This window comes from Sodiomyces alkalinus (genome assembly GCF_003711515.1).
Source record: "Sodiomyces alkalinus F11 unplaced genomic scaffold SODALscaffold_7, whole genome shotgun sequence".
NCBI lineage: Eukaryota > Fungi > Ascomycota > Sordariomycetes > Glomerellales > Plectosphaerellaceae > Sodiomyces > Sodiomyces alkalinus.
The window spans coordinates 1,402,100-1,428,711 of NW_021167085.1; the positions used below are offsets into that span (position 1 = coordinate 1,402,100).

The window sequence follows — 26,612 nt, forward strand, 5'->3', positions numbered from 1 at the left end:
ATGCCTGCTATCTACCTTGTGGAAGGTAGCTATTGTCTACACGTGTAATAATGCACCCAATCACCCAACTGACACACTGGAGCTGCCTTCATGAATCTGCAAAGTCCCAGTCGAGTAATAACTCGTCGCGACATGCTTCCTACGGATATATCCGCGCCGTATCAGCGAGACTCGTCCGACTCAAAATACCCATCCTCGGGGGCGGATGCGGAGTGAGTCCGCCGGCGGTGCGATCAACAAGTCGGGGCATTCCCATGCGCCGGGAGTCGGGGCGTTGCACTGACGGGATGTGCCAAGGTGAGTCCCGTACCTCCGACGCCGCCCATCAGCCCCTGAGCGAGCGACGATCCCAGAACAGCACGTCAGGTACATACTCAACACACCGAGTCAACCCGTTGTAACTCTTGTAACTCCCTTACAACGAAACGTAAGGTACTTACCGGTTCACCGCCTCGAATGGGCAACAATGAGCTAGGGTAGCTGCGGGTATCAACGGGAATGTTCCCCCCGCAATCCCCCGCTAAATGACCGGATGGATACCAGTAAACTGTCACACGATCATTTCATCTCCCGCTATCTTGCCTTCGTACCTGCCGAGTACGGGATTATCTATAGGGTATCGGTATTACTTCGTACGCCTTCCTGTCATGCGTTTTCTGCCAAGATAAGGTACCTAATACTCCTTCCTATCAGTCCTCGGTACGGTACCTAGGTACCTTACACGATTACACCTACCTTATCCATATTCCGCATCACGTACTGCCTAGAACAACCCATTGCCCCTTCTTACCCTGTAACGACTTGAAGCAACACTTCGACAAATGCCTAACTGAGATATTGACCCTATCATATCGTATCGTTCCCTTATACATAGCATCTGTCGTCTCGCCGAGTCCGAAATGGCGGTTCACAAAACCGTAGTTCGTTATCTCCGACCCCGGAGCTTGACAACCTCACGCTCAACATCGCTAAGATCCAGGGTTCCCGTCTCGGGGGCTTCTCTTGGCTGTGCGGCGCATCGAACGGCACATCGGTCCTTTCACTCCAGCACCGCTAGAGATAGTTCTGCTTCCGCAGCCGCCGCCGAAGCTGCCACTGAAGCTGAGAAACCAGCAGAACAAGCGCGTCAACCCTCCCTATTCGATGCCGTCCGCGAGAGGAGGGCCAAGGCCGGCCGCCTTGTCGCCGGTGTTGCCGCTGTGTCTGACAGTGACATGTTCAAGGCACCTGTAAAGTCTCCCTCACAATTCGCTTCTCCCTCCGTCCTTTTTATTTATTTATTCAATCCCATGTTCGGCGCCGAGTTTCATGGCTGACCTAGAGTGAACACTCGTAGGCTCCGGGGAAGCCTCTGGCAAAAAGATGGGACCGTCAGCCTGCCCTGTCCCTTTTGTAGTGGCTGCCTCCTCCCCTTTCCCCTTCGTAAGCTAATTTGGATTGTCTACTGTCCAGACCACCTCAGCCATGAAAGTGCCGTCCGTCAGCCCTGTACGCTGAAGAAAGCCGCCCGCTTCCTCAAGACCCCGGGCCTCATCTCTCTCGGTGGCGGACTCCCCTCTAGCGAGTACTTCCCCATTGCCGAGATCTCCATGCGTGTCCCTAAACCGCCACACTTTGCCGAGAAGGATATTCTATCCCCTAACAGCGATGCCGCCCAGACGGTGACCATGGGGAAGTACGACACCCGTGATGGCACTAGCGAATATGACCTCTCTATCGCCCTTAACTACGGCCAGTCGACTGGCTCGGCCCAGATGATGCGCTTCATCACCGAACACACCGAGCTCGTCTACAACCCGCCCTACGCCGACTGGAAGGTGTGCCAGACCGTCGGCAGCACCGGCGCCCTTGAACAGGCCCTGCGCATGCTCTGCGACAAGTCTCGTGGCGATTCGGTCCTCACTGAAGAGTACAGTTTCTCCACCGCCCTCGAGACCATCGCACCTCTCGGGGTCAAAGCCTTCGGCGTTCGCATGGACGAAGAGGGTCTCCTGCCGGAAGACATGGACGCCATGCTCTCCAACTGGGACGAGGGCGCTCGAGGTGCCCGTCGTCCCCACCTTCTCTACACCGTTCCCTCGGGCCAGAACCCCACCGGTGCCACGCAGAGCGTCGAGCGCCGCCGCGCCGTCTACGCCGTCTGCCAGAAACACGACGTATACATCATCGAGGACGAGCCCTACTACTTCCTGCAGATGGACCCCTATTCGTCTAGTACCGAACCCGGAGCCTCATCTGCCCCGCCTGTCTCCCCTGAATCCCTCGAGGCCTTCCTCGCCAAGCTCGTCCCTTCCCTCCTGAGCATGGACGTCGACGGCCGCGTGCTGCGCATGGACTCGTTCTCCAAGGTGCTCGTGCCTGGCTCGCGGCTCGGCTGGATCACGGCGTCAGCACAGATGGTGGAACGGTATATCCGACACGCCGAGGTGGCCAACCAGGGGCCCAGCGGCTTCTCCCAGGCCGTCCTCTGGAAACTACTCGACGAGACGTGGGGCCACGAGGGTTACCTGCGCTGGCTGGCCGACCTCCGGACTCATTACACGCGCCGCCGAAACATGCTCCTCGCCGCCTGCGAGGCCCATCTGCCCCGGGACGTCGTGACTTGGACCCCGCCTGCTGCGGGCATGTTTGTGGGTTTCCCCCTTTTCCCCCTTTTCCCCCTTAACCAACGCCACCGCCACCGCCCTTTTTTCTTTTTATGCACAGCTTCGCCTAGAAACAGCCATTCATCTCTGACTCTGACGTGATACCAGCTCTGGCTCAAGGTCGATCCCTCCAAACATCCAGACCACCCTCACCGCTCGGTACTCGAGATTGAAGAGGAGATCTTCGACCACGCCATTTCCAATGGGGTGCTCTGTGCCCGCGGCTCTTGGTTCCGCACCGAGCCGGGCACTCCCGCGCGCGACATGTTCTTCCGGGCCACGTTCGCCAGTGCGTCCGAGGAGGCGATGGAGATTGCCATCCAGAGGCTTGGAGACGCGATTCGCAAGTCCTATCGGATGGACTGACGGGGCAGGGGGGCGGGGGGGTTATGTGGGTGACATGATGACCGTGGGATAGAATGTAATCATAAGCTACACTCTGCAAGGGAGGAGGGAAGAATATATGAGATGCTTCTATTGATATTGATATGACCCGTGCGGCTAGAGTAAGGAGTGATTCGGGTGATCAATACCTTAACCACATCATGGTTCATCCCATCGCATCAGACAAAGAGACCTCCACCAATCATGCATAATTCGGGAGGTTGTCCAAGAAATGACATCGACCAACCAGAGCTACCACAGTTTCCCCTTTTGGACTGGACGTCCCTGTTTCTCTGATGTATGTTTGTGTGCCTGTGCTGTAGGGGTGATGGGAGTGCATGCATCGGAATAGCATCACGTTAAATGACTTGCATATCACGTCGCACCAGATCATAGACCTAGCTTATGACTTGAGAGAAGCACGTCCACTGAATATGAAGTCATTGGGTATTCTTTTGCAGAGATGATCTTAACTTTCGAATACATTTCAATAATACGGTGCCTCGCAGCAGTCGGTCATGTTGGTCATTCACATCATAAAATGCAAGGCAATCGCCGCCTTCTGAGCTTCACGAGTCTCATAAAACAGTCCCCTGTGCTCAGGTTCCAACCCTCTTTCTTGGAGAAAGATGATGAAAAAAAAAAGGAGTTGATGGGATAGATAGAAAGACGTCTCGGTACCTGTTGCACACAATAAATACCCACACTTCACCCTCCTTACTACTTTTCTGGTTCCCAAAAGGCAACCTTGACACCATGACCCGGTTGCAAGACGATGTCGGCCTTGAGACAGGGGTCGCCGCCGTCGACATCCCGCATGTAGCTCTCGACGCGCTCGTAGCGCTGGAACATGCGGCAAAGCACGTAGCTCATCTCCGTAAGGGCGAACTGCTGGCCGATGCAGATGCGCGGCCCGCCGTTGAAGGGGATGTAGGTCCACGGCTTGGGCTGCCAGTGGAACCAGCGGTCGGGGGAGAAGACGTCGTGCGGGGCGAAGGTGTCCGAGGGGCCCGGGTAGAGGTCGGCACGGCGCTGCATGGCGAGGGTGGAGTAGCTGACGGGGGTGTGTTTGAGGACGGGCAGCGGCTGGGAGCCGTCGGGGCCGCCGCCGCGGGGCAGGGTGGTGTCGTGGAGGGCGAGGCGGACGTTGAAGGGGACGACGGGGTAGAGGCGGAGGGTCTCGTTCATGACGTTCTGCAGGTACTTCATCGCCTTGAGGTCGGCGTAGCTGGGGGCGCGGTCCGGGCCGACGTGCTCGAGGATCTCGGCGCGGAGCTTGCGCACGGCGTCCGGGTGGCGGCCGAGCTCGTAGAGGGTCCACGAGAGGGTGCTGGCGGTGGTGTCGCGACCGGCGAGGAGGATGGCGACGAGCTGGTCGCGAAGGACCTTGCGGTCGCGGGTAAAGCTGGCGAGCTCGTGGAGGAAGGTGTAGCCCTTGTCGGACTTGGCCTTGGAGGCCAACTCGTCGGGGCTCAGGAGGAGGGCGCGGTCGATGTACTGGTTCACGAAGGAGTTGATGACTTCCAGGCCGGCGAAGAAGGACTTGCGATCTATCAAGGGCCGGAAACGGCCGGCGCGGGCGAGGATGCTCTGGACTCGCTGGACTTCGTTGAACGCTTCGGCGAATTTTTGATTGGGGGTCCTTTAGGGGGTTGTCAGTTAAGAGTAGGGGGGCAAAAGGCACGATTCAAACCGATGGAAACCTGCAAAAGAGAAAAAAAAAAGACAAAGGAAAAAAAAAGGGGGCGGGGGGGGGGGGAACAACGAACGTCATGGACTGGACATCGTGACCCAGTAAAAAGTCCGTAGCACAGTCCAGGGTATAGCGGAAGAAGAGATCGCTGATATCAAGCACGCGGCCGTTGACCTGGTCAAAGTCCACAGGCTGGTCGCTGGAGGTCAAGACACCACCATTGGCAATGGCGCGGAAGAGGGTCTGGATGTGCGACTCGAAGCAGTGGAGGTCGCTGACCCGGTCACGAATAAACTGAGGACGGATGAGCTGGCGGCTGGTATGCCACATGTGGCCGTCGGTGGTGAAGATGCTGTCGCCCAAAAAGTCCTTCCACTCCTCGTGGAACGGCGCCCCCTTGCCAAAGTCGGAGAACTGAGTGGCGAGGATGGCCTTGATGTTCTCCGGGTCGGCCGTGGAGATGACGGTCTGGCCCAACACGTTGGTCTCGCCAGTGTACCCGCCGACTGCGGAGAAGTTGTCGAGCCAGAAGTCCAGGTTGGTGTGGTTCCGGGCGGACTTGACCGCACGGTATACGAAGCGGATGCCTAAGGGGAAGCTATCATTAGCGACGAACGGGGGCCGTATGTCAAGGAATACGGAAGAGTCCCCCTACCCAAGGGAAAGGTCCCCGGCATAATCTTCCCCGGAGCACCTGGAAGGCGGCGTAAGCGAAGATACTTGTCGAGACGGTTCGTGATGGCCCATAGGAGGACCATGAACGCAAGGAAGCCAGCGATAGATGAGATGGAGGCCCGCTCCAGGACTACTTCGAGGAAGCCCATGTTGACAGTGGAGGTAGAAGGGAACCCTCCCAAGAGAGAAAGTAGTAGGCAGAGCCTTTGGCGGGTGACAGGCGAGAGAAAGTAGCTGGTAGCGAGTTTGAACAGGCGAGTTGAGCTCGTTGGAGTGGATGTTATGTGAGAGGATCCGGAAGATATATAAAGAGAAGCGGAACCCTGTAGGGACAGTAGGCAACAGAGAAAAAGTGAACTGATGTCCGGACCAAGGCTGGCGCAACAAATCCCCCCCGCCCTTCTCTCTCTCTCTCTCTCTCTCTCTCTCTGTGTGTGTCTGTAACTTCGCTCTCGTCAAGTGTCCGCTATTTGGCTATATCAGTCCAACAGAAGAAGACCGAAAGACTGGGAGTTTCGGGGCCAATTCAACAGAATTACAGCGACAGCCCAATTTAGAATGATGGGAATATGGCATAGATCTGCAGACGAATGGACAACACAGCCAACTGAGAAACCATTGTTGACAAGAAGACAGGACAAGGGTGTGGATATGGACAATGACAGTGAAACAGGATGAGGTTTAGGGGGGGACGTCGGACGCTATGTATCCGTATCTGCACCCACCCCACCGGAGTCGGATTTTGTTAGTCGGGTTCTGTTACACCGCTGGACGTTTTACGATGTATCCATACTTCTGGTCCACATTCCGCGAGTACCCATCCGTACTGTCCGTCTATGAGGCAACATACAGCAAGGAGAAAGATGGGGTAAAATACTCCGACGGAGCTAACCGATCTCGCAGAGATTGACAAACACGTGTGGACGTCCTACGCGTACAGAGTACGACAGGGTACAACATTCGTACGGTTTACGAAAAACACGGGTCAACGCAGTCAGCAAGGAGGTAATTAAGGTATGGACAATGGACGAGGTCTCTACCTAAGGTACCTAAGGTAGGTAGGTATACAATAAGCTGTGACCGTACCTATGGTATCAGGTACCTTAATTAAGGTGGGAATTTGTAAAGTAAAGGTACGTACGTAATTTATGCCGAGTCGTCAAAGTTGACCCAGGACAAGGCATGTGAAGCATGTCTTGGATGTTTCTGCCTCGGCATTTGTGTGCAAGGTGTGGTACCGAATTACTTGGCGAACGTTGAAGAATCACCCTTGCAACGGAGGTACGGAGACATGTGGGGTTGGTCTACCTTATGTAAGGTACCTACCTTACCCTTATAGACTCGTGTACGAAGTACTTCGCATGCGGGGACGGGCGACAATGACTCCTGTCCTACCCATCTGCGGGGGCCGTCGGGCTTTGTATTCCTCCGACCACTCCGTTCCCCATTGCAACGCCAAACATGTACGTTGTAATCCGTACGTCATGTCGCTACGTCGAAAGCTTTTTAGCCCCTCTCCACCCCCTCACATGAGGAACGCGCACTCCTCCGGCGACGATTGCGAGCAAAACAGCTGGCTGATCGGCGCCGCTCCGACCCCGCGCGCCACCATCCGTTCCCTGAGCTCCGACAGACGCGGCGCCGCATCGAACTGGCTCCGGTTCTCCCCCGTCGCCGGGTCGATCCGCCCGGACCACAGCACCTCGCCCAACGCGCTCGCCCGCGGCCATAGCACCATGTCCAGGTTGGCCGAGTCGATGGTCTCGCTCCACGCCGGCACCTCGCCGCCCAGCACCAGCTTCGCCTCGTCCTCCGTCAAGCCCTGCCGGGGATCATGCGAGTAGATCAGCTGCCAGCTCTTGGTCGGCGAGCACCAGTCGTTGAACGGGTAGAACGTCTCGTATGCCGCTCCGTTGTCGAAATTGAGCCAAGCCCCTCGTCCGCAGTCCAGGTACTATGGAAGGCATTTTTGTAAGTTTTTTTACCGCAAGGAGAAGGGACCTTGAGGGAGAGAGGGGGAAAAAAAAGAAGGGGGGGGGGGCATTGACGCACCCAAAAGTTCGAATCACTGTCAATGACCTTGTGTCCCATCGAGACCAGGTCCTTGATGGTCGACCCGCCCAGCCACGCCTGCACCACTACGTCGTCCCCCAACGTGATGTTCCATTCGAGCGGCATCTCCTGCCAGACCATAGGCACCAGACCGTGCGACCGTACCCGCGCCAGGTTCTTGTCCATCCACTTCTGCAACAGCGGCTGCAGCACCGCCGTGTCGTTGGTGCCCACGTTCTCCTCCAGCCGGGAGCTGTTCTTGTTGAGCTCGTCGCCGCCGGTGTGGAAGTAGGCCGTGTACGGGCCGACGCGCGGCAGCAGGTCGTCGAAGAGCGTGTCCAGGAAATCGTCCACGCGGCTGTCGTTCAGCTTGAGCCCGCCGCACGGCGGCTGCACGCACCACCAGTGGTACGGCAGCTTGTTGTAGGCGACCACCAGCTCCGGGTACGAGAGCGCGATGGCGCCGCTGTGGCCCGGCATGTCGATTTCCAGGATCACCTGCACGCCCCGGTGGATCGCGTACTCGTGGATGTGCTGCAGGTCCTGTGGCGTGTACACGAGGCCCCTGGCGTAGGAGCCCTTGGCCGACAGCTCGGGCAGCGACGGGATTTCCAGCGGCCACGACTGCGAGTCGGTGGCGTGGATGTGCAGCTTGTTGAGCTTGCTCCACGACATGGCGTCGATGGTCCGGAGGATGTCCTTGACCGGGAAGAAGTGCCGCGACGTGTCCATCATGAGGCCTCGGTACGGGTATTGCGGCGCGTCCTCGACCGACACGGGCGCCAACGGTGTGTACCATGCGTTGCCCGACGAGTGTTGGTAGAAGAGCTGGTTGAAGCTCTCCAGAGCCCGCAACACGCCGACCGACGTCTCGGCTTCGATCCGTGTCATGCCGTTCTCCGCCAACACGAGTGAGTACGACTCGTCGATTTCGCCCGCGAGTGCCGTGTACGGGCTCTCCTCATCATCGGTGTCGGTCTGAGTGATGTGGAGCGCGGTCACCCGTCCGTTGCTGGCGTACAGATCGGGTTCAAAGTCGGCATGCTTGTCGTGAAGCATCCAGGGGACCAGGTTCTTGTGGAAAATGGCGGACAAGGTTCTCGATACACCTGCCTGGACAATCTCCTTACTGTTGTAGTCGGCTCCGGGCGCCGGAGTGTAGCCGTAGGTGTATGGAAGCTGTATGTTCAAGGTATCTTTAGCAATCTGCCCCAAGTCATGTTGATCCTTGTGCCGGTGAGAGGTAGAGGGATTGACAAAAGAGCACCAGCGTACAAATTCCCCATTGTATGTGATGGACAGGGTCTGATCTATGAACAGGACTTTGTCGCCCGTTTGGAGCTTGGCCGGGGCGGGCCAGATGCTCCCCTCGACTTGACCGAGGCCAACGGCAAGGCTCAGGTGGATTGTAAGACGTTTGAGAAGCATCGCGAGGGCTGTTATGGCCCCGGGTGAGGGGAAGGAGGGAGGTGTTGAAAGATGAGGAGAAGGGGAAGAAAATCAAAAGCCCCGCGTGTGATGAGAGAAGAGGAAAGAAAAGACGAAAAGGGATTGGGAAAGGGAAAGAGCGATGTCGATCTACTCCTCTCCTTGGAGTAATGGAACTAATTACTTCCTATATGTCAGACAATTGAGGAAGGGGCAAGCATATATCCGTCAAATCATTTGAGTAGCCTTATGTCTCGGATGCCTGCCCAGCTTTTCGACGCACGTCCTTTCTGTGGAGGGGAAAAGGAAGCAGGCAAGGTGACGATGAGAAATGTCACCTTCCAAGTTGCTATTACTTCGTGGGATCGATCCCCTTCCCTTCAGACTACCGCGTCAAGGGGTGGGTTACGATGCGAGAAAGCTGGGGTTCCTGGACTAAGGATTTCTGGGGTCTATGAGCTCCTCCGGCTCGTTGCACACACACACACACACACTCTCTCTCTCTCTCTTGGCAAGTAGGTAGTCGTCCGTGGCGGGTCGTTCTCTGGGTGATCGATGATTGAAGTGTTTGTACGCTGTAACGAAGTAAACACTTTGGGAGTTGCGCTCGTTGGTCCCCACACTACGAGATGATAGGTATGGATGTATGCCGATCGACAGGTGACAGGGACGCAGGGCCTAAATAAATCAGGGATAGGTCGAGATGATGTGCGAGAAGAGGAAGGGAAGAGGATTGACAGGACCAACAACCTGGAGGACAAACAATGGTGGTAGCGTGGTAGCGTGGTGTGGTGGCGCGACCAGTAACGGGACGGGTTATCTTGGATGTGTTGAGGCGCGAGCGGGCCGTGGGTGGCACGGGCGCAACGTTACCTCAACCACAATTCCCGAGTAAAATCACCTATAAGGGGAGAAAAGGGACCACTGAGCAGCCGTACGTTGTAGTGCTAGGTCAGACCTGAAAGGCGCCATTGAGAATTGCTTATTTTCTGCGCGGTGGAGGCACCATGTCAAACCAAATGCATGCTAGTGGTCTAGTGGTCTAGTGGTGTAGCTAGCTTCTGCTTATGCTTCTGCTCTTATAGTCACAGAGTCACAGACCAAGGTTGTTTTTATTTGATATAGGTACCTATATATATATATATATATATGTATGTATATTTCTGAAGGGTAGTACATTCATGAGTCTATTTCGAGGAGTGACAAGTGCGGTGGCTGAAGGCTGTCGACCGGGAGTCGAATTGGCTCAAGTACCGAGAAGAATGGGTCGTGCTTCCTTGATACCGGTATGCATAATCACCAGACCTCGCTTTCTTTCTGAGGATATTCCGATGGGCGAGGTTATTCCGACTAGGCTCCAACACCGATTATTAATCCACCTATCCACACGATGGTCGGCCAATGGATCCATTGCCATCCCTCTACTTTTTACGAAGTACATACCAGTAGCACCCTGACGTTAAGACGAGGCTGTACGCCGATACAAGGCGTACCAGGAGGCGCAGCAACAATACACGTGTAATAACAAGAATACGTGGAAAAGGGGGAGGCCGTGCCCGCCCACGGGAGTTATAAAGCGGAAGGCGAACAGGACGTGGAAGAGGTCGCGTAGGCATACCGCTAGCTCCACATCCTTCTAAACCCTCAAAACTCTTCCGAGCGGACAAGTACGGTAAGGTAGTTAGTTTAATATATTAGGCAGCTGCAGGGCTGCGGTTGTGGCAGGCAGTCGATTGATACGAAAATCGCTCTTTTTCCAGTTGCTTGGTCGATGGATCAATCGCGTTGCGCGGGTTTAATGATTGGGCAAGGATTGTGCGTCGTGCTGTCTCAACTGTCCGCACCTGAACCCCGTCGGAATATCCTCACCCTTTCTGTCGAATTGTCTGTCGGATGAATAGTACCTACACTGGATGTCACCGCGCTAGACCCGATGCAAAGAAGAGCGACTGACTTCGGGATTTATATAAAGCATCGAGTTGCCGTTCTGTCCGTACTCGATGTTGAATCCACGGAAACTTGCCCAATAAGGTAGATGGACGTAAGGTAGATGAACCCCGTCTTGTATTGTTTCCATTTGTACGCATTTCGGGACGTAAGATACGGAGGCGCAGTTGCGTCTTGACGTGCGCTAAGCCTCTGGGCAACGACGTCACCAGGGTCTTTTCAGGGAGGGAGGGGAGTAATTAGGTACGTGACAGCGCCACTGCGAGCTGTTTATCCAGTGTATCCCCGTACTGTAGGTACTCCGTAATGTCCTTGCCGGTTAGCTGAAACACGCGCTTTCCCTCTATGTTTGGTATCCGATCCACCCTGTACCGTCGACAGCCAACCGCGACGAAGCATGGTAGGTACACTACCTAGCTTATTTCCTGAGGACCCCAAAACCCAAGACCAGACTTGGGACCTCCCCTTCGTTCATTATTACTGTGTCTGCTACAACAAATTTCACATTCCGGTTGAAACCCCGAAATATCGATCAACCCTGAACCTGACCCTTTGACCGGCGCCCATTGACCCCCTCTAATTTTTTTTTCCCTCACTTCACCCTTTCGTCCTGCGCTCCCCGTCGTTTTCACCCGACGCTGTCCCATCTGGAGCGACGCCATCAGGCGCATTCGCCTTTCACAAACACCCCCTTTTCCGCTGCCCTCCGCCTTCTGAGAACACGTTCAGGGGGCGGCCCTCCTCCTCCTCCTCCTCCTCCTTCGTCATCGAGCTGCGACAGGCGACTTGGTCCTGGGTGGGAACGAAACAAACCCACACCATTCGGAACCGCGCCAGCCAAGGCCAAAAGGCCAAGGAGTGCTACTTAGGCTGTCAACATCAAACATTCTTTCCGTCGGCGTTGTTGCATCCTCCTGAACCATGTCCTATAATCGCATAGGCAAGTCTCATCAAGCTTCTTTTTTTTTTCCCCCTTCCAGCTCTTCTCCCATTCAATCTGGTCGGGGACACTCTTAGGGTCTAATCTCAAAGCTATCTATTAGTGGACGATTACTACAACGATCGAATGGACCCCCGTGTCCGTCGTTCGCCGTCGCCCGGCCAGCCCATCCAGCAAGGCTACCAACTGGAGGATAATCCCTATGGCCGCCAGCCCCAGCACCTCGACTATCCCCAAATGGGCCCTTCGCCGGGACCTGGCAGGTTCACCCCAAGCGATCAACTGCAACTCAATGCCGCTGTGAGTTCTTCCATTGTATTGTATTGTATTGCATTGTACCTTAAGTTGCGCAGCCCAGTCCTCTCTAACTAGTCCTTGCCTTCGCAGCACTCCGTTGATAACGTGAGCCACGTTCCGAGCAATAGCCCCTTTCCCGACCCACGACAACAGCCATATCAAGAAGAATACGCGATAAACCCAGAGCAACATCACGATGCCTACTATAACCAGCCGTACGAGCCCACCCCCATGGAAGGCGGCCATGGCTACGATCAAACCCCCGGGGGATACGACTACGATGACCGACGGCCCATGCTCCCCCCGCATCAAGAGTCCCAAACGAGTGAGCCCTATCTGGATCAGCCGCCAGCACAACCTGCCGCGCCTATCAAGAGATGGAAAACCGTCAAGCAAGTCCTGCTCTACCGTGGAAATCTAGTCCTTGACTGCCCCGTGCCTCCGAAACTTCTGAACCAGCTGCCCCACGGTGAGCGAGACGAGTTCACCCACATGCGGTACACGGCCGCCACTTGCGACCCTGCCGACTTTTACGAGGAGAATTTCACCTTGCGCCAGAAGCTCTTCTCCAAGCCGAGACACACCGAGCTGTTCATTGTAGTCACCATGTACAACGAGGACGAGATCCTCTTTGCGCGGACCATGATGGGCGTGTTCAAGAACATCGAGTACATGTGTAACCGCAAGGAGAGCAAGACATGGGGGAAGGACGCCTGGAAGAAAATCGTCGTCTGCGTTGTCAGCGATGGCCGCTCCAAGATCAATTCGAGGACGAAGGCTCTCCTTGCCGGTATGGGCGTCTATCAGGAGGGTATCGCGAAGCAGCAGGTGAACGGCAAGGACGTGACAGCACACATCTACGAATACACCACCCAGGTCGGCATGCGCATTAAGAACGACGTCGTCCACCTCATCCCCAAGCAGCAGCCCGTCCAGGTGCTCTTCTGCCTCAAGGAGAAGAACCAGAAGAAGATCAACTCCCATAGGTGGTTCTTTCAGGCGTTTGGTCGAGTATTGGACCCGAACATCTGTGTCTTGCTGGATGCCGGTACCAAGCCGGGGGGCAACTCCATCTACCACCTCTGGAAAGCCTTCGATCTTGAGCCCATGTGCGCCGGTGCTTGCGGCGAGATCAAAGCGATGCTGGGAACCGGCGGAAAAAACCTGCTGAATCCCCTTGTTGCGACACAGAACTTCGAGTATAAGATGAGCAACATCTTAGACAAGCCTCTGGAATCGGCCTTTGGCTTTATTTCCGTGCTCCCCGGTGCTTTCTCGGCCTATCGCTACGTCGCGCTGCAGAACGACAAGAACGGACAGGGCCCGCTGGAGAAGTATTTCGCAGGCGAAACGCTCCACGGCTCCGGCACCGGCATCTTCACGTCCAACATGTACCTCGCCGAGGATCGTATCCTCTGTTTCGAACTGGTGACGAAGCGTAACTGTCACTGGATCCTCCAGTACGTCAAGTCGGCCACGGGCGAAACGGACGTTCCGGATACCGTCACGGAACTCGTCCTCCAGCGCCGTCGGTGGCTGAACGGCTCGTTCTTCGCCGCCATTTATTCCATCGCCCACTTCTACCAGTTCTTCCGGTCCGACCACTCCATCCTGCGGAAGCTGATGCTCTTCGTTGAGTTTATCTTCCACACCGTGAACATGATCTTCGCTTGGTTCGCCATTGGCAACTTCTTCCTCGTCTTCAGCATCCTGACCACAAGTTTGGGAAGCGAAAGTTTGCTGGGCAGGACGGGTGAGATTCTCGGGGTCGTGTTCCTTTGGCTCTACGGTATATCGCTCTTCACATGTTTCGTCCTCGCTATGGGTAACCGTCCTTCGGGTTCGCGATGGTACTACACAACGATGGTGTGGTTCTGGGCGTTCATCATGATGTGAGCTCCCCTCCTCTCTCGTATCCTTTTTCTCTCGCAAAGCTGCTAACCCTCATGTTTCGCAGATACTTGATGTTTGCCGCTATCTTCATCTCAGTCAAAGCCATCATTGCCGATGTCAACAACGGCAGGCCTTTCAGCATCGACGAACTCTTCAGCAACCCTGTCTTCTATACGCTTATTGTCTCCGTCATGTCGACCTACGGCATCTGGCTCGTGGCCTCGCTCATCATGTTCGACCCCTGGCACATGATCACGTCTTTCGTCCAGTATATGCTCCTCACACCCACGTACACCAACATTCTCAACGTCTACGCCTTCTGCAACACACATGACATTTCCTGGGGCACCAAGGGTGATGACCAAGCCGAGAAACTGCCTTCCGTCAGCACCAAGGATGGCTCTGGCAAGACAGATCTGCCAGACGAATCGGATCTCAACGCGCAGTATGAGCGCGAGTTGGCTGTCTTCTCCACCAAGCCCGCCAAGGTCGTGTCAAACCCGACCGAGGCCCAGAAAGCCGAGGCGCAGTTGGACTACTACCGCGGTGTCCGCTCTATTGTTGTCCTGGCCTGGATGATCTCCAACTTTGGCCTTGCGGCTGTCGTGCTGAGCGCCGCTGGCCTGAATCGCATCGAACCCGAGGCCGCGAATCCCGACGAGGCAGGGGAAGATCCCAACTTCAGGGCCAACATCTACATGACCGTCGTGTTGTGGTCTGTGGCCGGGTTGTCGGCATTCAAGTTCCTCGGCGCCATGTGGTTCCTGGTGGTGCGCATGTTCAGGGGTGTTTAGGACATACCGGCCTTCTCACCACGATCTGTAATGTTTTCCGGTACCCCCCCCCCCCCCCTTTTTTTTTTGTTTTTTTGTCCTCTACTGTCTCTTACGATTCTACCGCCCCCTTTTTTTCGCCTCTTTATTTATTCATGACCAGTCGTGACAATACCCCACCTAAATGCGACGGGACGGCAGTGATGAAATTGCCACACTCTCCGGCGAACACACGGACCCGGGAGGTTGATGATTTTCTGCATAGACGACCGCGTGCGGCGGGGAGTTGCAGTGTGAAGGGGGAGAGGAACATGCTTGAGGCGTATATTCCTCAAATATTTGTCATGGGGAGTGCTACCGAGGCACTGGGCTGGCGGATGAATGATTACTTCTTGTTGGATTAGGAGACACCATTGTAATTCTAGTCGGCCTGGGTTCATTCGCCCGGTCACTTACTGTTAACGATCTGCTTGTGTTTTACTCAAGACGACTACGTTACCCATAGCTGTGCGTGCCCCTTGACTTGCTCAAAACTGATCCGCCTAATATTCAGAATGTTCGGACAAGTGCTGTCCGTGGAGCGGACCAGTCGCCAGCCGGGTTCCGGTAAGAGTAGCGGGACTTACTAGGACCATAAGACAAGGACAATTAGTCTCAAGACATCTGAGAGGCGGATCAGACACTCTTGCTTGCGGATCTGAGTGCAGCGAAACGATATGAAATGGACGTCATAACAATAAAAGGCAGTGATATACTCTGTGGCCCTTTTGACTTGTCGCCATTGAATTACATACAGCATGTGCGCCGCCCCCCCTCGAGTAACTAAGACGAAACCTCCAACCCTAGCGTGTTCAGCTCCTGTTCTATGAACAGCTGGGCATTCAGCAGATCCGTTGAACCGTACACGACCCTCTTCCTGGCGCGGTCGCCGCCTGTCCGTGCCACCCACTCCTGCAAGTTGCCGTATTCGTCCATGCTGCCGCCGCCAACCGTAAAGACGATGGCTTCGGAGAAACCCTGTCGTCGCTGGCCGAAGCTGGCGCCCGTGCCGACGGACGGTCCGCCAACGCCGCCTTGTCCCGGCAGGGCTCCCGGTGGTGCGGAGGCGCCGGCGCCGGCGCGAAGGGAGCTGGGCGGAGGCATGGTGCCTCGCGCATTCGCAGAGCGGGGGTCGAAATAGAGATAATTCTCCGTCTTCGCGATGGCGGAGCTTGAGGCGGAGGAAGGGTCCATGATGCTCTCGACGATCTTGGTGACGGTGAAGTCGCGGTCGGCGGGGAGGAAAGTCTTGATGCCGCCTATGAGGGATTCGAAGTTGGATGAGAGACCGGTGGGCACGCCGCTCTCCTTGAGGCGGTCTGTTAGGCGGGAGGAAATCGAGGAGAAGCGGCCAAAGAGGTCATTAGTGCCGGCTGGTTGTGATGAAGGATTATTGATAGTGGTGAGGTTCGTCAATTTAGTTGTCGATTTGAGTCTGCAGGGGATAGGGGTCAGTTCATCAGCCAAGCCCTCGTTGCGGTCAGGTCGCAGTCAGGACTTACTGTCGTATATATGGCAGGCAAGTAACATCTGCACCGGCGGCTTGGAGGGCCTCGACGAACCCTTCCCACTCGGTCCGGCTCACTTCTTCCGTTGAGCTGAGGTAGAAATAAATGAACAACCGCAACTTATCGAGTGCATGGCCGCCATCGCCTTTGATAAGATCCATCATCTGGGCTTTGGTCTGCTTCATGATATTCTCCTCAAGCTGGAAGAAATTGTCTAGTTGACGTTCCTTGATGCCGGTAAGGAGAGCAGCGAGTATATTCATGTGCATGTCCAGGACGGCTTTCCGTTCTCGCAGCTCTGGCAGGAGGGTGATGGCCGCTTTTAGGTGCTGGGCGCTGGCGCTTGTATCGCTCTGTAGATCCTCCAGGCTTGACACCCCTCTAGAGATGATGACCATATTAGCCCCCGGAGACATAAGTTACTGATGGAAGTGGACGCTTATTGCCAACTCACGTCTTCGCTGTGATCTGAGCAGCCTCTTCTCTGTACTTTGTCAACTCGGCATCGATGTCTTCTGCTACTTGGGGAAAGGGCACGAGACTGTTCTTCTTCCAGAAGAAATCATCCGTGGCCAAATCGTAGCTCTTTTTTGATTTGCCCTCGTCCACGACTGTGATACGCCTCTTCTCCATGGTAAGAACATCTTGTACCAGGGACTGGTAGGTCCAGGAGTGCGAGAGCATAGGCAGCAGGTCTACATCGCGATCCAGGATGACCAGAACAGGGCGGGAGCTGGGCGTTGAAGAGGTACCTCCCCGAGCGCTCGAGGAGAAGAGGTTGTCCTTAGAGTTTAGAATATGGTCGCGGAGCTTGCGGTCGAGCTTCGCTGAGATCATTTCCGCTGCCGCACCCTTTGGGCATCGAATAACGGGTATGACGCCTGCGACGGCACATTAGTTCAGAAAATGAGTTGCCGCCCGTGGAACTCGTCACTGTAACACTAACCCATGGTGACAACGACGCTGAACAGTCGGTTGACAATGCTATCCACCAATGTGTCCAACGTCTCATCTGTCGTCTTGGCGCTGTTGAGCGCGGAGTACGATTTCTTGATTCCCAGGCTGAACAAATCCGGCTCTTCGACGATAAAGTTGAGGTATTGGTCAAAGAGCTGCGCAATGTGTTCGGCAGTCCCGGCTGCCGCGGTGTCGGCGGCGAAGTCTTCGAGAGCAGCACGCGAGATTCCTCCTAGGCAGTTGATCTGTTGAGGTAAAACGTCAGCCCTCGAATCATCCGAGTACGGATAAGAGTATGAGCCCTTACGTATGCAGGGGAATAGAGGCCCTTTTGGAGGTCGCTCGTGATCTGCTTGAGGTTCTGGCGTGTGGGTTCGAGGAGGTAAATAACGGGAACATCGGGTATAGGGTGTCGAGCAGCTGCAATGTGTCTGGCGGCAGAATTAGTCTTCCCAAACTTTTCCTGTCGAAAGCGCTCAGGCGAACCAACGTATGCAAAGTCACTCCCATTGACCGAAGATCAGACACTTTCAGTACGCTGGCGCTCAGGTCGCGCGCAAGGTCGTCCATAACCAGAACCTTCCAAATGGGATCGCCTTCGGGGGTGAGAATGGAGGATGGAGCCAAGGCGCCGCCATTGGCATGGGCGTCGTCCGGATCGTTCGTCTCGACGTCATTGTTAAGATTCAGGACCTTCTTCAGGGCCGCTAGATGGCACAAGGGCGTCAGTTGCGAGAGTTCCCAATTCGTCATGTCACATGGGTTTTGCAAAGGGAGTACTAACCAACTTGACGATCCCGTAGGGAGTTGCCTTTGCTCGCCATGATCGGGGGGGGGGGGGGCTGTCGAGCTCTACCTAGCTCTCACAGACGAGATGTCGGGTGCAATTCTTATGAGGAGGTCTTTCGGGATCCGTTTGGCTACTTTTCTGGGATATTCGGGTTAGCCTGGCTATAGAGGTTCTGCCTCAAAGCCTGGAGCGAGTGAAGTAGGTGCATCGGCCGGCGGGACAACAAAGTGGGAGCACCAGTGTGGGTAGGGAAGCTCCTCGTGTTTGAGAACAGCACATGAGCTTCCGTGTCCAGTCCTCCGGCGCCGACAAGGTCCGTTCTGGGTATTGATATAATTGAGATACACGGTACGTCATAAAAGATTTATTGAATAGAAGCAAATATTGGTACATCGGATATCCGTCTTTGAGATGTATGCATGTAAGAGGAGCCCCAGAACTCGATGTTTTCGGCCGGTCTCCGCGGGAGTATTCATACAGTTTCAACCCAATTTCATACCTAATAGTTTGAACTGATTCTTCATTAATAAGTAATCCAACTAGTAAGTCATCCTGTGACGAACCACCAAACGACGAAAATATGATAGATAGTACGTGCAGAAGTAATCACATCGTCTTACTGTGTCTTCGTTAGCACTTGTTCCCTTCCTACTCCGCGGAGTGGCTAGAATGGCAAGCAGCCCCATAATTATGCACGGAAGCTCGAGCCAGGAGGCCAGCCGAATACAAAGATGGGGCCCAATTCAATCCACACAGTATTTAGGGCAGTGTGGGCTTTATTAATGACACTGTTTCCGTGCCCACCCTGGCCCGTTTCCAAGCCGAGTGACTGGGCATCGGTCGCGCCCATCCAACTTTTTCCCTCCTCCAACTCCCCGACCTCCATCTTAAAAACGCCTTTCCAGTCTCCATTCCTTCAAACAACGCGGACAACAAGGACATATCGCCGCGACATCATCGACCCTAAACCAGTGCTGGGAATGTCTTCTCGTCTATTGTGAATCGTTTTTCGCGTCTCCTATTGCTCGAAAAGGGCATCTTCGCGACGCGAGACTGATTTTCCCTGTCTGTTTGTTGGACATATTGTTTTCCGTTCTTTCACTCGACTTCGGGGCACAAAATCTGTCCTTCTCTCTAGACTATCAGCCGCAACCAGTTCTTCCATGCCATAAGCCTGAATGACTGTCATCAAATAAGAGCAGAATGCCCTCGACTTTCTCTGACGACCAGGGCGGGACATAAAAGTGCTTAGGAAACGCGACAGTCTTCATAGCACGCACTGTCAAAACGGTCAGGTATGATCCTAATTGCGCCATGGGTTGGGCGATCTCTCCCACTCTACCCATATTTCTCCTTTTACCTTCCCCCCCTAAAAACGTCTTCCCACCTGCACTCAACAACCCTCCCCCCCCACCCTTTATTCCAAACCTCGCTATATTGCATTTTCCGCCCCGCCCTTTTAAGCCAACCTAAAGATTTCAACCTGGGAAACCTGGCTGCAATGACGCACAAAGGAACGAGTGGGAAAGGCGTGTGAACAGAGCTATTTAATTCCCCTTTCCGACTCGCTATCTGCGATTGCTGCAACTGCTCTCCCCTTTTGAAGTGGGCATCACGCAAATCCAGACAAAGCAGGGATCGGGGGGAATGGTACAAAGAGTAAAAACCCCCTTTCTTCTAAAAAAAAACCACTAGTCCCGGCCGAGCAGCTTACTTGCACCACCTCGGGGTTGTGGTGATGGGTATGAAAAGGTCGCAAAAAGCCTATTTAATGGAGTCGGCTGAAAAATGAAGGGTGCTGGTCCCTTACACAAGGCTCTGTCCGGCTCGGGTCACCGACTATGTCTGGACCTGATGCAACGGTAGGAGGGTTGGCCTACACCTGCAGCAACTGGACTTTCGCTTCGCGTCTGGGTCGGCGTGGGCGCTTGTGCATGAGACCCTTGAAGCTGGTAACCACCTCCCAAAAAAAAAAGGAAAAAAGGAAAAGAAAAAGTCACCTTTGGGACGTTTGGTGTCAATACAAACAAGTCCAAGTCCAATCTTGAGTTGGCAGAGTATGGGCGGCCGACACCTAGATTTTTCTTTTTCTTTTCTCGAGATCGAAGCCTTGGATATCGTTCAGCCCATCCTGGACCACAAGAGGGACCAGCCACCAGACACAACTGTCAACTCAACGCAGTCAGTCACAACTCGACATGCTCCCAACCCGAAGAATTCCAGCAGAGTCAAAACAACATCTTCATATCTCCTATCCGTGCCCAATCGCCATCTCAAGCCGGCGGATTTGTCTGCGGGCATGTTTTGGCTGGAAGTTTTGGGCACATCCAAGTCGCTGCAGAAGCCGACACATAGGATATCAGCACTTCTCTCGATTTCTTTTCTTTCTTTCTTTCTTTTTTTGGGGGGGCTCAACGCACCTTTTATTTCCAGTCGTTACTAGCATCATCCGTCAACACATACACACAGACACACAAAACATTGACATCATTCCACTTCAAAGACTAATAACAAAGGCTAATGATCTTTTTTTAGGCTACTTTGTATCAGGCATTCTCTATCGACGTGAGAGGTTATAAACGCACTAAGCCACCTGCATCATAGACGTTGCTTCTTCTCTGGTATGGCGCACTGTCGACAGTCTTCATGGCTTATTCTTCTAGATGTTTATGTGCTGACTTCTATCGATTCCAGTTGGCCTCGGAAGCAGCATCTTTGGTGTTGCGTACCTTGTACTCGAATCGCCTTTGGACCCACCATTCTGCAGAGTGCCCCACCTATACGCCGGCTTTAAACTATTTTCGGATTAGCACCTCTCGGAGCGTGACCATTGGCCTGTTCGCCCCCGTTTATGCAGCCAATCACTGTGCACCATTGGCATCACCTCAACGAACCAATCAGGACTCGCTTTTGACTTGGGAATCTCAGCGCATTATTATTGTAGCGAGATGCAGAACTGGTCTAGTAACGGGCAGCCTGTCTCTGGTCCTGGTCAAGGCCAAGGTGCCGTCTGGACAAACACTTATTCCTTCAATGATGGAGCGGGCGGGTTTGACGCACATCAGGACTTCTCCCAGGAGGGAAACCCGGTCTCCCTCCCTGGTCAACCTGTTTATGGCAATGGGCAGGCTGGCGAAAGGGCGGCATCGGCCGAGTCGGGGCTCTTCGGCACTTCGTACGGGGTTCAACCTGGCATCTCTGATTGCAGTTCTCTACCTGCCGCAAGCCGTGACGGTGCTTTCTATGCTGGCACCGATCCCCATTCTTCTCTGAACCATGGACACGCTCAGTACGGTGTGAACGAAACCTTTCCTCGACCGGGCCAGAACCAGACCCTACAGGGTCTCAACGACATCTCACCCAAGTTGTACGGAAACCCTGTGAATGTCCCACAGGGTCACGGTTCAGCATTTTCGCAGACCCCGTACCAATATCAACCCCAGCATCTTCCATCCCCGTACAGCAACCAGCTCGGACAACATACGGGGTCCCAACTCGTATCTCATAACCAACAACAACCACCACAACAACAGTCAACGCATCCACAGCTGCAATTGGAACCACATCAACCAGCACAGACGCAGTCGCATCAACCCCAGCACCACCATCAGCAGCATCAGCAGCATCATCATCAGCATCAGCATCAGCAACAGCAACAGCAACAGCAACAGCAACAACACTCGCTGTATCAACAGCCGCAACGCTTCGACACAATACCCCAATCGTTCTCTCCCATCCACGCTTTCCCGCAACAGCAGCAACATCAAGTCAATCAGTCTCAGCAGGCCCAACAAGCTCAACAGCAACGGGTGCAGCCGCAACCGTCTCGACAACAGCCCCAACAACAGCTTCCCACGGCTCAGTCGCCTCCCATATTCTTTGGCCCGCCGCAACCATACCACGGGCAGACAGTTTCGGCGCAGCCAGTCAACCCTCAAAATGTTCAAGCTTACGCTTACCATCATCAGCCCTCGGCTCCTGGCCATCTGCAGGAACAGACCGCTTTCGTACCACAACAGACGATGTACCGTCAACCGACATCGCCAGCGACGTTTCAGCCATCGCCCATGCGACAGTCGATAGAACAAGAAGTCCAGCAACAGCAAGATCAGCAGCCACGCCAGCAGACCACTTCTGCTGCTGGTTCCCATCTCATGTCTCGGCCAGTTGGCCAACGACCGATGGCAGCTACGTCGCCACCTGGGCCCGGTACTCCGGATGCGAATACGGATACAACTCAAGCGGAACATCCTGCCAAAAGGCGTAAGACGCTGGTGAAGAATGAAGGCGAAGGCGATTCGGCAAACTCACAGCAAGATCAAGTGCCTACAGAATTACACAGCGGCGCAGAAACGCATTGGATGCCCACGAGCACCGAGGAGGAGGCCGCTTCACTGGCGCAGTTCAAGAGACGCAGCGCCGCGGCCAAAAAGATGTTTCCGCCTATTTCCGGTGCCCCTTTTCTCATCTCCGCCGGGGCGGTGAAGCTTCCGACTCCCAGGAGCTACGACAGGTTAACACCAATGGTGGCCTTGCCGTCGCAAACCGGTAAACGCATCATGCCGGACCTTGGCTACCCTCTTCCCTGCGAAATCCAAGGGAACTTTGCGGACAGGTATAGACCGTCGGCCAACTTTGTGGGCAAGCCGGAAGACCGGGAAATGGAAGCCAAGGCTCTCATCGACGAGTACCAGCGGGAAATGAAGGGCCTAGGGAACCGACGACCTAAGTATGCCGACTACCCCTTCGCGTTTCAGGAGCAGCTCAAGGCGGACGAGGCCGCCAAGTCCAAGGCACAGAGAAAGGCACGCAAGGAAGAGGAGGAGGAGCGGAGAAGGCCCGTCCGGGCCGATGTGCGGCCCAGTGACCCCGTCGAAGCGGCCGCCTGGGATATACTGGGCATCGCGTACATCGACCCCGCGGCCACCCGTACCAACTCACTGATTGCCAGTGCCGTGCAAAGCCTGGGGGAGTACTTCATCAAGCTTCGTGGCGAGATGAGCAAGTTGAAGCAGGAAATCGACCAAGCTGCGAAGGAAAAGCACGTTGATGGCGAGGTAGTGCAGCTGAAGAAGGACTACGATCTTAAGAAAGACGTGGTCGTCAAGGCATGCGAGGCTGCGCACAAGTATGGCGACGAGGCCGTTCTTGAGAACCTGGGTGGGCACCAAAAGGGCGTCCTGAGCCTGGTCAACCTCCTGATCGGCTGCATCAAAGCGGCGGATTACTCGGGGGAACTGCCCAAAGCCATTCTACAGTTCATGACAAACATCAGCTTGACGAAGAGGATTGCGGACGGTGTTAATTTTGAGACGGTTCGAAAGCGGTTTGCAGATAAGGGTGATGCTGAGGTGAAGGACCTAATCCGGACGGTTGCCTCCCGCATCAGGAAGGAATCCGAAGCGTCCAACGGCGCCGAAGGGAAGAAGCTATCGTCCACATCTTCTTCGTCTGCTGCCACCTCAACCTCAACGACAACTCCGTCCGCTGCTTCCTCGACAACATCAGCAGCAGCAACGAGTCGCACTGCCTATGCAAGGATTCTATCCGCCACAAGGCCCAGTAACGGGGCGTCGCCCGCCAAACGACCGCAAGATGATGAGCCAGACACGCGACCGGGCAAGAAAGTCAACGTGGACGGATCTAGCAGCTCGCTCAGCAGCAAGCTTGGATCATCCAAGGCATCGGCCGGTACGACGCTTCAGTCTAAACTTTCAGCCCCGAAAATCCGACCACCTTCCACTTCACTCGCCGCTAAAAACCGTCCCTTGGCCAGACCGGCAGCCGGCTCTGATTCTGCCAAGACAACAGATGCCACCAAGACAGATGGTTCGGCAGTGTCGGCTGCCATGGACATCGATGCTCGTCCTTCGTCCAGAACAGAGCCGAAGAGAGTCAAGACGGAGGCAACAAAACCAGCTACAACTCCAAAGACGGCAGGACCATCGGGTTCGTCTAGCGGTGCGCTTTCCAGCATCGGTTCTCTCCTCGACTCCATCAACATGCCCAAGGCGGACGGCCAGTCGTCGCAGAAAAGCTCGGCGAAAGCCGCCGATACGGCCGAGACGCCGGAAGAAAAGGCGAAGAGACTCCGTAAGGAGGCACGGCGCAAGCTGCGAGTCGCTTGGAGACCCGAGGCAGAACTGGTGCAGGTCCGCATTTTCCACAAAGAGGCTGCGGAGGACGAGAACAACATGACGCAGGACGCGGCGGACGACCGCTCCGAGGGCATGATGTTGAAGCGGCGCTCTGAAATGACAGACGAAGAGGAGGACGAGGAGGACCAGGAGGACGATTTGGCGGATCGTCCTTGGGTTGAGCCGGGCGTTGCGGATTGTTCTTGTATCCCCGAGGATTACAGGGCCAAGTCGTTTGTGACGCGGGGTGGCACGCGGACCTTCCGCACAGATGAGCAGCACGCCATGGAGGAACGCGAACAAAAGGAACTGATGGCGGTCTACGCTCTTGTTTCCGACATTCCCCCGACCCCCAAGTCGCCGCCTCCCGAGCCGAGTGTCCCCGACGGTGACGCCAAGGACGTGCACTTGCCCCGAGACGGAGGGAAGTACGAGGAGATTCGGCAACGGTGGCAGGAATGCCAGAGGCATGGAGCCGATGCGGCTGTATACCATGCCATCAAGCGTCTCAAGGACCACCAGGACGACCCAGCTGTCAAGCTGCAGTCGCTTCTGAGCGGTTTCAAGACGACGGCGTCGACAGAAGCGGCTCCCGAGGGCTACAACTACAATATGACGCCGCCCCAGCAACACGCGCAACCCGTCGTCTTCGGCAGTTCGGGACAACCCAAACCACCGGCCGCGTCCGAGGCCCCATTCGGTGCACAGGTTCTCGCTCTGCTTACGGCCGATAAAGTTGGGAGCTGGCGAGATCCCGAACCGTACCATTCGTCGGCGCCTCGGACGCACAGGCGGCACGACTATGCCGACCCTGAGCTGCAGGCGATCATCAACTCGCTCGAGGAGGTGTTCGAGCAATTGAAAGGCCTGCCGTATCCCGCCACGCAGCCCCCTGGCTGGCTGGCCAACGACCAGGAGCGGGTGCGAGAGTGGTGGGCTGGGTATCAGAAGGATGCGACGGCTCGCGCGAAGAAGGAGGCTGAGAATCGAGCTCGCGCTGAGGCGGCCGTGAACGTACAGCAAGCGGCTGCTGCGTCCTTCGTGCCTCCTCAGCAAGGCCAGGGCCAGGGCCAGGCTGTGCCAACCCACCAAGATGCTTGGGCGGCCTACTACCAACAAATGCTACTACAGCAGCAGCAGCAGCAAGATGAATACGCTCAATACATGGCGCTGCTGCAACAGGCCCAAGGTGCACATGCACAGCAAGCTACGACGCAGACGGCGGCTGCTCTGTTGGGCGCACAGTCGGGCCAACTGGGCGATGCACAGCTCCAGGCATTGCTGAGCCAGATCAACCAACCCCAGCCGGAGCAGGTGGGAGCAGCCCTGCAGGGCGGCAGCCAGGGACACGGCCTTGACCTCGACGGTGGCGACGGAGGATACCAGAAGATGCAGGATTTGAGCTCGGGCGGCGACCAAGCGACGGGTTATTACGGACGAGAGTGGGACGACAAGCAGGATCACGGATACGATTCTCGGGCGGCACTAGATTACGGCAGCGAACGCGACAGAGACGTCGACCCCCCTTGGGACCGGGACCGACGCGACAGTCGCGAACGGGATCGTGATGACAGGGAGACCTGGCGTGAGAAGCATGCTGGCGCCAAGGGGGGACGCAAGGGTAATGCTCCTGGAGGTCCGACGCTTCCGCCACACCGACCGGCCAACAAAGCGCTCATTGGGACGAAGCCGTGCGTGTTCTGGCAACAGGGTAAATGTGCCAGAGGAGACAAATGTACATTCCGACATGACGACTAGGGGGGGGAAGGAGAAAAAGAGGGAAAAGGGAATGTGGGAAGGGGGAGAAGGGAGGGAAGGGGGGGACTGGATAGTGGACAGGCGAGCCGGTTTCCCCTGTATGTTTTCGGAGGATGGATGTAAATGGAGGAGACCGAGGACAGAATGTTCTCGCGACGTATGGTGGTCACAGAGCTTCTCAGCTTAGGTATTAAAGTGCATTTGTATTTTGTGTTTTGCGTATTTACAAAATTGACAGGAATCAGGACTGTCGTGGTTTTATTTTCGATGTAGCTAAACATCTTCCCTTGGTACGTGACCTCTCGGGCCAGAATTTGTCTCCTCGGGTTGACCTCCCTTTTTTTTTTCCCACGAGAACAAAAGACATGCCGGTGGCAATGGGGAGGACCAAAGCCTACTTGGGCCCGGGATACCGGTCCTCCAAAGGCCAGTGTTGGCAATTTGCCGCGATGCCGATATTAGCGCCAACAGCCAACACACACACACACACATGGCCATGCCTCGGCGCAACGTTCCGTACGGTTGGAGATCTAGTAGCTGGCTAGGTAGTTAACTGATTGAGGTTCGAACAAAGAAGGTATCTTAGTACCTGTCTCAGTCTTTCTCGTCCCTCCCTATTTTTGGTCAAACTCGTCAATTCGGAGGATTCCGTGGTACTGCCGAACCCGTCAGCTCCCGGCTTAGTTAATACCGGGC

At 55.3% G+C, this 26,612-nt stretch overlaps 7 protein-coding genes across 7 annotated transcripts; 3 read left to right on the plus strand and 4 right to left on the minus strand.

Annotated features, from left to right (window-relative positions):
- Nucleotides 1–615: 615 nt before the first annotated feature.
- SODALDRAFT_297685 (aromatic amino acid aminotransferase) lies at nucleotides 616–3,095 on the plus strand. The gene is made up of 4 exons (XM_028608829.1): nucleotides 616–1,229; nucleotides 1,337–1,370; nucleotides 1,453–2,630; nucleotides 2,754–3,095. Exons 1-4 carry the CDS (start codon nucleotides 900–902, stop codon nucleotides 3,009–3,011), a joined length of 1,800 nt encoding a protein of 599 aa, XP_028465274.1. The 5' UTR covers nucleotides 616–899; the 3' UTR covers nucleotides 3,012–3,095.
- Nucleotides 3,096–3,369: 274 nt separating this feature from the next.
- On the minus strand, nucleotides 3,370–6,034 carry SODALDRAFT_313688 (cytochrome P450 52A11). The gene is made up of 3 exons (XM_028609242.1): nucleotides 5,378–6,034; nucleotides 4,799–5,309; nucleotides 3,370–4,671 (listed from the first exon to the last, which is right to left on the minus strand). Exons 1-3 carry the CDS (start codon nucleotides 5,544–5,546, stop codon nucleotides 3,750–3,752), a joined length of 1,602 nt encoding a protein of 533 aa, XP_028465275.1. The 5' UTR covers nucleotides 5,547–6,034; the 3' UTR covers nucleotides 3,370–3,749.
- Nucleotides 6,035–6,922: 888 nt separating this feature from the next.
- Nucleotides 6,923–8,877, minus strand: SODALDRAFT_280389 (beta-hexosaminidase beta chain; the record flags this gene model as incomplete). Its single annotated transcript, XM_028608233.1, has 2 exons — nucleotides 6,923–7,351; nucleotides 7,450–8,877. 2 exons carry the CDS (start codon nucleotides 8,875–8,877, stop codon nucleotides 6,923–6,925), a joined length of 1,857 nt encoding a protein of 618 aa, XP_028465276.1.
- A 1,680-nt stretch (nucleotides 8,878–10,557) lies between these two features.
- On the minus strand, nucleotides 10,558–11,747 carry SODALDRAFT_379927 (hypothetical protein; the record flags this gene model as incomplete). The annotated part of the gene is made up of 7 exons (XM_028615077.1): nucleotides 10,558–10,741; nucleotides 10,875–11,016; nucleotides 11,085–11,190; nucleotides 11,266–11,313; nucleotides 11,426–11,499; nucleotides 11,548–11,616; nucleotides 11,703–11,747. The coding sequence occupies 7 exons, from the start codon at nucleotides 11,745–11,747 to the stop codon at nucleotides 10,572–10,574; spliced, it is 654 nt and encodes a 217-aa protein (XP_028465277.1). The 3' UTR covers nucleotides 10,558–10,571.
- Nucleotides 11,748–11,890: 143 nt separating this feature from the next.
- Nucleotides 11,891–14,748, plus strand: SODALDRAFT_280598 (chitin synthase; the record flags this gene model as incomplete). The annotated part of the gene is made up of 3 exons (XM_028608246.1): nucleotides 11,891–12,064; nucleotides 12,152–13,953; nucleotides 14,019–14,748. The coding sequence occupies 3 exons, from the start codon at nucleotides 11,891–11,893 to the stop codon at nucleotides 14,746–14,748; spliced, it is 2,706 nt and encodes a 901-aa protein (XP_028465278.1).
- An 801-nt stretch (nucleotides 14,749–15,549) lies between these two features.
- On the minus strand, nucleotides 15,550–18,055 carry SODALDRAFT_340746 (SEC1 family transport protein SLY1; the record flags this gene model as incomplete). Its single annotated transcript, XM_028612981.1, has 7 exons — nucleotides 15,550–16,201; nucleotides 16,269–16,655; nucleotides 16,729–17,155; nucleotides 17,221–17,476; nucleotides 17,539–17,662; nucleotides 17,722–17,938; nucleotides 18,016–18,055. 7 exons carry the CDS (start codon nucleotides 18,053–18,055, stop codon nucleotides 15,550–15,552), a joined length of 2,103 nt encoding a protein of 700 aa, XP_028465279.1.
- Nucleotides 18,056–18,059: 4 nt separating this feature from the next.
- Nucleotides 18,060–25,916, plus strand: SODALDRAFT_379930 (hypothetical protein; the record flags this gene model as incomplete). Its single annotated transcript, XM_028615078.1, has 8 exons — nucleotides 18,060–18,334; nucleotides 18,690–18,776; nucleotides 18,843–19,018; nucleotides 19,888–19,951; nucleotides 20,123–20,335; nucleotides 20,626–20,661; nucleotides 20,716–20,789; nucleotides 20,879–25,916. The coding sequence occupies exons 1-8, from the start codon at nucleotides 18,299–18,301 to the stop codon at nucleotides 25,914–25,916; spliced, it is 5,724 nt and encodes a 1,907-aa protein (XP_028465280.1). The 5' UTR covers nucleotides 18,060–18,298.
- Between the last annotated feature and the right edge of the window lie 696 nt (nucleotides 25,917–26,612).

Coding starts and splice junctions, on each gene's coding strand:
- SODALDRAFT_297685 (XM_028608829.1), top strand. CDS start 900: ATGGCGGTTCACAAAACCGTAGTTCGTTATCTCCGACCCCGGAGCTTG. Junction 1,371..1,452: donor TCTGGCAAAAAGATGGGACC/GTCAGCCTGCCC, acceptor TCTACTGTCCAG/ACCACCTCAGCCATGAAAGT. Junction 2,631..2,753: donor CGCCTGCTGCGGGCATGTTT/GTGGGTTTCCCC, acceptor ACGTGATACCAG/CTCTGGCTCAAGGTCGATCC.
- SODALDRAFT_313688 (XM_028609242.1), bottom strand. CDS start 5,546: ATGGGCTTCCTCGAAGTAGTCCTGGAGCGGGCCTCCATCTCATCTATC. Junction 5,310..5,377: donor GCCGGGGACCTTTCCCTTGG/GTAGGGGGACTC, acceptor GCTTCCCCTTAG/GCATCCGCTTCGTATACCGT. Junction 4,672..4,798: donor CACGATGTCCAGTCCATGAC/GTTCGTTGTTCC, acceptor AACCCCCTAAAG/GACCCCCAATCAAAAATTCG.